Source organism: Gastrolobium bilobum, unplaced genomic scaffold (genome assembly GCF_033153095.1).
Source record: "Gastrolobium bilobum isolate Gb01-03AN ecotype WA unplaced genomic scaffold, APGP_CSIRO_Gbil_v1 utg10532, whole genome shotgun sequence".
Classification (NCBI taxonomy): Eukaryota; Viridiplantae; Streptophyta; class Magnoliopsida; order Fabales; family Fabaceae; genus Gastrolobium; species Gastrolobium bilobum.
Window position 1 is genome coordinate 12,110 of NW_026897440.1, and position 11,538 is coordinate 23,647.

Genomic DNA, 11,538 nt, shown 5'->3' on the forward strand with positions numbered 1-11,538 from the left:
TAGATAAAACACTTTCTAAATTTTGAGCAATATTCCTTTTGGATAAGCATGGCCATTGTTTGAACTATTTAGGGTTAATATAATAAAAACTTTCCCGAATAAAATGGTTGGGACCAAAATATTTTCCAATGGGGTAATTAGTGTCACTGTCACACTCTCTTCTAGTGTTTAAAAATTCGGTCTGACCATTGACTTGGCCTAGATCAGGGGTTAAATCGGGAGATCACTTTGCTAACTCGATTTTATACATTAAAAAATATAAATATATATCCTATATGAAAAATTCAAAAAACTCAAATCATCAATTATCAAAGATTCAAAATATACAATATAATTCAACTAATTACATCCACAAATCAATATTACACAAGCTAATCAAAGTATAAAACTATCAAAATATAAAACACATATTCCAACAGTGTTAATGAAAAGTTATATCATCAAACGCATGTTCTCCTTGTCCTTCTCACACACCTATAACAGCATGTGAAAAGAGATCTCTTACCCAAGAGGGAATGGCTGAGGAGAAGCGGTGGCGCGACGAATCAACGATGGGAAGAGAAGAAGCAGCACAACAGAGGAAAGGGAGATAGAAAACTGAAGATGATAAGAGGAATCCCACCACCATTGTGGAGGAGATCACGAGATCAGGGAGACTAGGTCTGTGTCTGGCAGAGAAGATCGGAAGAGCAATTCAGATTTCAGTTTTTTTTTTTTTTAAAATGCAATGACATCCTCTGACCCGGGAGTCACGGTTTCAACCGGCGGGTCATGGTTTCAACCGGCGGGTCACGATTTCAACTGGAGGTTTTGAGGATCAAAAGGGTCAACGTGCATGCAAGATCTAACATTTGACCCCCAACCCTCAAAGAAAGGGGGTTAGTTACTCAGTGAGTCAACCCTCGGATGAGGTGGAGTTTTAAAACATTGTTATCTTCACTGTGACCTTTTTTTAATAAAAATGGTATGGCCCATTAATTTTATTTTAAAAAATATTCCATGTTCTCTTTTTTATAAAATATTACTCGCATCCTCACACTCACATATTTGAAATATTAAATAATCAAAATTATTAATAAATATATTATTATATCAAGATTTTTCAATCAATATTAATAATTAATTATTCATTAATAGAAATTTTATATAAATTAATTAATTGATTATTTCTGATTTTTTTAAAAAAATTATACTTAATTAAAATTGTTAAAAAAATATTCCTATAATTCTTTTTAATCTAATACCCTCTGGCCTCTGCCACTCAAGTTGCACAAGGAGTCTGAAAATTATTAAAAATTCATAAATGCAAAATATTCATCAAATCATTTTTCATTAACAATTAATTTGTTATTGATATTAATTAAGAATTATTAATATAATAATTATTTTAATAAAATATTAATTAATAATTTATGTAGATATGTGAGTATTTTATAAAAAAAAAGGGAATAGGAAAAAATTCATTGTTTTTTTATTTTTGAAAAAATATGGGTATTGGGCAATGCAGATTATGCTACTTAGCGCAACATGGTTGGCTTATACTTCTTTTCAAAAAAAGAAAAAGAAAACTGGGTGTCGATAAGATATAATACCGATCACTTCCCTCGAAAAATATTTTTCCAACGTGTATTTTTAAAATATAATTATTTAAAAATAATATAAAAATTGGATGATAAAAATACATATGAATAATTAAATATCATTAACTTATGTGTTTGTTTGGGTCCAATTTGTCATATATATTTCAATGGAGACTAATGGACTAAGATATGAAGGTTGTAAGGGAGCCCAAATAAAAGGGAGAAACTAATTTGCGAGCAGGATTGGGCCCATGCAGTGCTATACCATGGACTACGGCTTCTATTGTATTAGGTCAAACATCAAACTTTCAGGCTTCAGCATGTCTAATTCTTTCTATTTCATCATCTGGGTAATGTGCTTTTATTTCACTTTGGCTCCTGTCCTGTGTGCGTAGTATAATTCACTGCTCAACAGACAGATGTGATTAATTTCAGAGTCATCTATTACGACTCAATGCATGTTTCACCTGATTTTATGTCAGCTTCTTTCCCTTATGATAAGAAGTTGGGCCAAACATTTCTTTAGAAAAATATATTGGGCATGAAAAAATGGAGGAGACTAAATCCCAAATATTATTTACGTGAATTAATAATTTTGAGATTGTTTATTTTACCTCACAAATTAAACTACAATGAAGATTTAAAAAGATAAAATATAATACTTAAAATAAAAAAATTGCGCAATTAATTTAACTATGTACAAATCAAAAGGAGTAGCAATCAGACTTAAAGTCTATGAAATAAAAATTTGAACTAAAATACTTATAAAAAAACGAAGTATTTTAAACAAGAAGCAAACAAAATATTACAATCAGTAAATAAATAAATAAAATATTTACTTCGATTTTGAATTCAAAATTATTATATATTTTCTTAATTTATTATTAAACACGAAAAATTATTCAGAAAAATTTCCCCGATAGCCTAATTTATTAAACAATGACTAAAAAATTAAAAAAGGTAAAATTTTTAATATTCATGAGATAATTAAAAAAAATTATTGACATGTAAAGAAAATAACCAAAAGAAAACATATAACAATAGTACAACACTACAACTACTACAACAAATAATAATAATAAAGAAACAGATTAAACTGAAAATCAAAGTAAAACAAAAATCCCGAACAAATCAAGCCTTTATCGAATAGTTGGAACATAATAAATTGTCATGATTATTATATATTTCTTAACAAAGAATTTCTAATGACAACCAATTTGACTACTTATTAATTGTTAATATATATAAAGCAAAACAAAATATTAGAGTACAAAACCGAATGACTTTAGAACGGAGAAAGGAAAAGGATTTATAAGGTCTTAACTCTTAACGCACTTAAACCAGAGCTTACTTTAAGTTGAAGATGATTGATGTTGACTAATTTTAGTTGCTCCTTCTTTTATACTGCTTCAAATCTTGGTCCCCTTCCTCCCTCTCTTTATCTGTGTTTTTTTGCGTTTATTTTTCTCTCTGCCTTTCCCCTTCTTAATGCTTGATTTGGGCATTTAACTACTTTAAATCCTTCAATCAATCTCCCTAAATCATCCTCGATAATATCCTCATTAGTTGTTGATTAAAGAAAAGATGGAAGAAATTTGGTCAAACTTATGAATCATTTTGTCTATCTCTCTTATAATATTATGATGGGGGAATGGATTCTCCTAGGTTAAAATTAAATTTCATTGTATTTATTTCTCTTTATAAATTTTATTTGGACTTCACTTATTTAATATTAATGAAGAATAAAGTATACATAAAATTTTCATATGATCAGATTATATAAAATTTTAAGAAGAATGGATTTATTCGTAATTTTTTGATTGAAATATGAAAGGAAACTAACCTCAACTCTTGGTGACTGTGGCAAAATGAATCCGATTTACTATTGAATTAGTTGGACCTTTTATCTGAAATAAAAAAAGAAAACTTCCCTCATGCACAATAATTAATTAAACAGGAGGGAACAAGATATTGTCTATTCTTTCGGTATATTATAATTTTTTATTTATTTATTCCAAATTATTTTCTCTGTTTTTTTATTTTTTAAATTTCCATAAAAAAAAATGATTTGATCAAAATAGGAAGTTCACATTCTCTCATGTTTTGTCACCTCCACAGGTGATAAATGAACCAGGGTCATTCAGAGATCTTTAGTTTGTCTCGTGAAGGCATGAGCTTACATGTTTAAAATTAATTGTTAGAATCAGGCTTGGACTTGTATAAAAGGTCGCTTAATAAAAAGGCCTCAGGCTCCAAAACAAAAGCTCGGCCTTAGAGCTTCTCAGGCTGACCTAGTATATTAATTTTTATTTTTATTTTATATTTTTATACTACTTGTAATAGCTCTCTCTCTCTCCTCAATCCATTTCACCCCATTTTATAGGTTAAACAGATTTTTTTGAATGATTTTGTTCTATATTATGGTGTTTGGATATACATTGAATTTATGAATATTTATGAAATTACTAGTGTTGTTGATTGTATATTCTGTTTGGATACATTTTTATTGTCTTAATTTTTTTAAACAGGCTAAATCATGTTTTTATTTTTTGTAAATAAGTCAAGCCACATGCCGATAATTATATTCATAACAGGTAATAGGCTTGGTCAGGCTAACACATTTAAACACATACTTAACCTTTTAAGAGCAAAGCTCGACTTAGTTTGGCCCGTTAACACCCCTAGTCACCTCCAATATGAACCTTACGTTAAACGTTGTTTTAACATCATTCTTGGACATTATTAAAAATTTAAAATAATGATAATAATGTTTACATTTAACTCAAAACATGACATTAACTCAAAACCTTTGAAAAATATATGATATGTAACATAAATTTCTTGAGATGATTGGTTATTTATTTATGGGGATTGTTTTTCTTATGTTGCATGAGATGAAAATTATTTTCCTACACTCTCAAAAGAAAGAAAGAGGAGAGAGAATACGGGAAAGAGAACAAATTAAAGTGGATTCCCACATAAAATTTATATGTGTAGAAAGATTATTTTATCTTATGCAACATACGAAAAATAATCTCCTTGTTATCAAAAAAAAAAATAAAAAAATAATCTCCTTTATTTATTCATTTATTTGTGTGTGAAGAGATTTTGATTTTGTGCTTGTTTGGATCTTCTTTTTTTCTTAAGCTAGAAGCTACTTATAAGCATAAGTTAGGCCAAATAAGTTTTGGGAAAAACTCTTATAACGAAAAGCTCTTTTTCTTATGATGAAGACAAAAGCTGAAAACTAAAAGCTCTTAGGAGAAGTTTTTTTTAAGCTCTTATCTATTTTTCTTGAATTGTGTGCTTTTTTTTTAAATGAAGAGTGATAAAGATATAGAGAGAGATAATTTTCTTGAAATATGTGCTTTAAAGTAATTTTTAAGCTAAAATTTTTGTGTAATTTCTAAACAACTTTTAATTTCTTCCTTTTAAGCTTTTTTTTAACTTTTTTTTTTTTTTTGATAACATTTTTTTTGATAACATTTTTTTTTTAACTTTTAAGTTAGAAATAACTTACAAGTAAATGACAGGCTCTTTGTCATGCTCTTGATGTGTTAAATGCATTTGATTTTGCATCCCTTAAAACCCGTGGTTTGTTGCGCAGATCTGGATGGTAGGAGAATCAGAGACGGAATATTCAAAAATAAGCAAAGTGCATTGACTGTATTCCATTCCCGTGAGCTTCTACTCGAATACACCACCCACAGCTTCCATTCGGGTATTTGCCTGGGCTGGGCCGGTCCGGTCCGGGTCGGGCTTGGTCGGTGCCTTGCCTTTATAATTTGCTTACTTTATTTACATTTCTCGCCCTACGCTCCGCCATAGTTGACACCACACACAGAAAAAAAAATGTGACATGCCATTTCCTGCTGTTTTGTATTTTCATTTATCAACACACACGCAGAGAGAGAGAGAGAGAGAGAGAGAGAGAGAGGAAAAAGAAAACAAAAAATTGAAGCAAAGCAAAGAAGAATGAATGAATCGTGAGTGAGTGAGCTTGTTCCGTTTTACTCGGTGAATCTTGTTCTCTGTTGTGGTAATGGCGAAGAGCGATGATAGCGGTGGGAAGGCGTTAGAATTGAAGGAGAAGTTGCGGGGACTGATGAAGATTATCGTTGAGGGCGATGACTATACTGTTAACGCCGTTGATGAGGCTATTGCTGCTCTTTCGGCTCTTAAGGATTTCAAGTATGGCAAGTCTTTCTCTGATAAATTGGATGACTTTTCCTTTCCTCCCGAATTTCGATGCCCCATTTCAACACAATTGATGAGCGATCCTGTTATCTTGTCCACTGGACAGGTTCTCTTTACTCCTCTTTCCCGTAACATTGCACTTTCCTTCATTCTTTTCTTCTTAATTTTGCAATTTTCTTATCAATTTTGATCTTCAATTTTTGGCCATGTTATTGCTTGTGCACATTCCTGTCCTGTGATACAATTGCTTTTTGCCATGGATTTGTTTTTAATTTTGTTGATCAAGATTACCATCACAACTGATAAGTTCGTGTTCATTTTGCTTTGATTTTTTAAGCTATAGAACAGTGACTGACAAGAACCGAGTTGTTCAAATCACACATGCAATTTGATGGATTAGTTTATTGGGTTCAAATAAGGAGATTGAGATTTAGTTTTATTATGTTTATTCCTTTAGAGTTTAGATGAAGCCTATATGGTTGAAAAAGTAATAATGTAATCAATGTGTATAAGTTGAAAGATGGAAAGAGTGTACAAGTTGGGGAGGTCTTTCCATAATTCCATTAACGGTTTTACTCATTGTTGTGTTCTGATTTTCATTGTCTAACTGCTGCAGACTTATGATCGGCCATTCATCCAGAGGTGGTTGAATGAAGGCCACAGAACATGCCCTCAAACCCAGCAAGTACTCTCTCACTCAATCCTTACACCTAATTACTTGGTCCGAGACATGATTGCACATTGGTGTAGGAAGCATGGAATTGAGCCACCGAAGCCTGTTCAGGACGCCAATGAAGCAGTAACTGATGCTGACAAGGAGCATTTGAATTCACTGCTTCAAAAGTTGTCATTGTCTCTTCCTGATCAGAAAGAAGCTGCAAAAGAGCTTCGGCTGTTAACAAAGCGAATGCCTTCATTTCGAACCCTCTTTGGGCAGCAGTCTAGTGATGTGATTCCGCAGTTGCTCAGTCCATTATCACCTGGCACGGCGTGTATTCACCCTGATCTACATGAGGACTTAATCACAACTGTTCTAAATCTCTCAATTCATGATGATAATAAGAAAGTGTTTGCAGAGGATCCAACTGTCATTTCTCTGCTTATTGATGCCTTGAAATCTGGTACCATTCAAACAAGAAGCAATGCTGCTGCAGCTATTTTCACATTATCAGCACTTGATTCCAACAAGGAGATCATTGGAAAATCTGGAGCTATTAAATATTTGCTCGACCTTTTAGACGAGGGACAGCCAATGGCCATGAAAGATGCTGCTTCAGCCATATTCAACCTATGTCTTGTGCACGAGAATAAAGGGAGGACTGTGCAAGAAGGGGCAGTTCGGGTTATTCTGAACAAGATCGTGGATCACATTCTAGTTGATGAGTTGTTGGCTATACTGGCACTCCTCTCCAGTCATCCTAAGGCTGTTGAAGAAATGGGTGATCTCGGTGCTGTTCCTTTCTTACTGGGTATTTTAAGGGAGAGCACTTCAGAACGCAGCAAGGAAAATTGTGTTGCAATTCTATATACAATCTGTTATAGCGATAGAACAAAGTGGAAGGAAATCAGAGAAGAAGAAAAAGCCAACGGTACACTGTCTAAGCTTGCACAATGTGGAACTTCAAGGGCGAAAAGAAAGGCTAACGGGATTCTTGATAGGCTCAGAAGATCTCCCTCCTTAACACACACTGCTTAGTGAAATTAAATCTTGAAAATTAGAAATCACCACTTTGTAAATAAATGTGGTCAGTTCTTTCTGTACAAACCACCACAGGTAGCTGTAAAAATGGTAAAGAAAAGTTCACATATTTTGTACATTACCTGCATACAGTACCTTCACATTCAATCAGGCTTATGAATGAATGAGCAGAGTGTTTTGCTTTATTTTCTTTATTTCATTCTATTCCCATTCTTTATTCCTTTTCAAAAAGCTCTCTTCTCTACCAAAGGTTGCGAATAAGTTACTATTCTTTACTTTCTCATTGCCTGACTCCCGTGATGGATGCTTTTGAAATCTAAATTTGTACTATTCTTTGTCACCTAGCCAACCAGTTTCGGGTGCTGACAAATTGTCTACTTGTATTTCGTTGATGGCCCTCTTGTATGTGGTATTCATTGTTGGTAACTTGATATAATAACGCCGAGAAGGAATAACTAATCAAAGCGTTAGAGTGGGAGTGGTGTGGGGTCTGGTCTCCCTTTGTTTTCTTCCACCGCCAACCCTTGAAGACTGTCGGCAACGTACGGCTGGCTACTATTTACCGAACTTTCTTTTTTTAAAACTTAAAAGCACCAATTAGCTGAGCGATTGCCCACAGGATTTATCATTTTATATATTAAATTAATATATTACTATTTTGACTTGCGCACTTTTTCTATTCAAAATTTGTTTTTACTATGTATAAATTCACTGATAGCAGTATAGCACCATTGCCATAGTGTCACCGACATGCTAAAATATTCAAAGCTGCTCACAGTCATACCTAATTATTCAGATGCTTAATGATGTGCCGATTGACTCGTTATTCCATTGTATATGTGTTTTAGTGCACGCAGATGGTTACGTTCCACCCGTCTATCTCAAAGTCAAAGGTCCTAAGAAACAGAAGCAGTGGATTGGTCTGCTCATATATGAATGAAAAAGTGTGACTGAAAATGAGGATGATTCAGGCCAAGTACAGGGATGATGCCTTATTATAAATAAGGTTCTTTGTACCTAGAGCTTTACTTTATTCATTAGTCGCAACAACTGATAATGAGTAATTCAACAAATTCTACATTGCAATTATCATCACTTATTATAATAGATTTGTTACAAAACATTGGTGAGTCGAGGGGTGAGCTCAATAAGTCACATAATTCAATTGGGAAGGCCGAAATGATTGCTGATTTTTGGTTCAATTGACTGGTTTTTAACTTGGTAGTTTATGCTTGCTGTGGATGGACCAAAATTGGTATGCATATTTGGAAAATTTCTGTTGCACGTCACTTATTCTCTCACATTAACTGGTATTAGAATGAAATAAGAAAATTAAAGTGTGAACGTGTACAAATTCTGATAAAACCAGCTGTAATCAAATAATAAAAATTACATAGATAGAAAATAATCCGTGTGTAATATTACTTTGCAAAGTAAAGTTACTAATAAACACAAGTGTATATGCTGAGGAATTTCCAACGTCCTTTTCGTGGCACTATAAAACACCACCCACTGCTCCCAAAAAGCCATTATTTCAAGCCATGTTTCGTGTCCGACTCCTTCACGGGCTCCACACGGATTGTTCCAAAGTAAACAATTACCATCATTATTGTTGGCCAGGCAATAAATCACTATTTTGATAACCGAAGATGGAAATTGTAGGAATCTTAGTGATGGAAAGCCCTTTCATTTTGTGGCTATAGCCTAGGAGATAATGATAATATGCACAAGGACAAGGGAAGGGACCAAAGGAGTGTCAATCTCAATTGAAATGGATGTGTTGGAATTTTATCCATTTCACAGCGCATATTTTTCCTCTGAACCATTTTGCTTGAATTTATTATATCATGTTTCAGATATACATAAATATTCAAAAAATAAAAAACCATTTGCATAGGTGATAAGAAAGTTCATTTTAAAAAAGAATATTGGAAACATTTTTTGAGTGTTTTATATTTCGATATAATAATGTTCTAAAATGAAACCAAATCTAATATATAAAATCATCATTAAACCAATAATGTAAACCATGAAGTGATAGCGTCCAACTACCATTTCCCCCCACCTTTTCTGAGACCCTTTTGAGATTGACAAATGTCAAACAGCGGAGGATGGTACAATCACCAATCAAAACAAATGGTCCACCAATAACAAGGTTTTAGACCTTTCTTCCCTGTTTTATACAAATCCAAATGATTTTGATTAATATCTTAATAATAGTATCCGAATATACTGTTTCGTAAAGATATAACATTGTACACCAATTCCCAACTATCTAGTGGGTGTTCTGCCCAATTTTATTTTATTTTTGGTAAAATTTGGTTTCAACTGTACAAACCTTTATATAAATTCAGCATCTAGAAGTAAATAAATCAAATTACTTACGTAGATATATGGTTTAAATTTTACATCATTTAAAATGGTGACAAGAATCAGCATAATGATCTTCGTCTGGATGACTTCCAACTTCCAACATGGGCATGGATTGATTGAGGGGCGTAAGGTGAAACGGACCTCTTGGCTATGCAAGGAAATTAAAGACCCAAGAAAACCTAGAACTAGAAAGACTTAGATAGAAGATACGTAGGATTTTGTTCGGTACCATGAAAATCCTGTGACCCAATAGAGCCACAAAAGCCCAAACTACAGGCCCGATTTTAACTTATGCCTTTGCCAGTACCACCTCATTCCTTCCTTGTGTCAAAAATTGCTCTCATCCCACCCATCACCATCTTGATAGATTTATGCACGAGAAAAACAAATCCTTCTTCTTCTTTTTTTTCTTTTTTTTTTGTAAATAAAAAGGTGTGTCACTTATTTTTTGTTTTTTATTTTTTTTAAATAGATGGGTCACACATTTGATGTATCTATGACATGAGATTTGAATTCTCTTACAATATAAGATTTACTTTTCCCTAGATTTATATATATAAAAAGAGTGAAGATATTCTAACTACCAAAAATTTTCACTACTAACTTACTACCCATCACATCACAATTGGATCAAAGAGAGAAAATGTTAAAAAGTTTTTGAAGAGAGAGAAAATATTAATCTAATGATGATTAGATAGGTAGTAAGTTGGTAGTGAAAGATTTTAGTAGTTAGAATATCTCTCCTCATATAAAAAATGGTTACTTAAAGTTAATTTAATTATACAATTAATTAATAATTTTTATAAATATTGGTCCACTCAAAAAAAGAAAATAAAATGAAATGAATAATATAATAATAAAAAACTTAAGTTGTAAAAGTTTTATTTTGACTTAACCGCATAACTTCTGCTCTGACATATTTCTTCATGTAGTAACAAACTCAAAGTTACGATTTTTTAAAAGAATATTTATGATTTAATTAATTTTAATAATATCATTTTTTAAATAATATAACTTTACATAAAAAAATACCATTTAATTAAATTTAAAATGGTGACAAGAATCAACATAATCAATCTAACGGTGAAATAAATTGGTAGTAATATTGATAGTAACAATATTCTATATCTCCATAATCAAAATGTAAATATGTAAAATAAAATGTAAAATAAATGGTTTGAGAGAGTCGCTTTCAATATGCGTCTACAATGCTCAGGTTGAATTAAATAGTATTGAATACTAAAAAAAATTATATAAAATAAAATAAAATCTATTATGATTAGATAATAAAAATTGCATATATGTAAAATATTAATGGGTATGGTAAGAAATATTATTCTTTAGTTATATTATTATAAATAAAAATTAAAAAAAATCAGTTTGATATTATTTTTAGATAAATTAAAAAATCACATTTTGTAAGTTTTTAGTTCTTAATTATAATTCTTAGAGGATAATATAAATTATTAAAAAAATTGGATTAATTTGATTTTTTACAGGTATTTAGCTTCAATGATCAAGAGGTCATGAGTTCAATCCTTATTACTCCCACTTTCTAATAAAATTAAATAAAAAAAAGCATGGCGGTAAATTAAAAATTGAGTTTATGCAATATTCAGTTATCCACAAGATCACAACAGCTTGAGCTTTTAGATTAAATTAATTTTGTTTTAGAGAATTGATTCTTTA

The 11,538-nt window shown here is 31.7% G+C and overlaps 1 protein-coding gene across 1 annotated transcript; it reads left to right on the forward strand.

The window, feature by feature from the left end:
- The first annotated feature begins 5,431 nt into the window (after positions 1–5,431).
- Positions 5,432–7,622, forward strand: LOC133306970 (U-box domain-containing protein 9-like). Its single transcript, XM_061507386.1, has 2 exons — positions 5,432–5,883; positions 6,394–7,622. Exons 1-2 carry the CDS (start codon positions 5,623–5,625, stop codon positions 7,471–7,473), a joined length of 1,341 nt encoding a protein of 446 aa, XP_061363370.1. The 5' UTR covers positions 5,432–5,622; the 3' UTR covers positions 7,474–7,622.
- Positions 7,623–11,538: the final 3,916 nt, after the last annotated feature.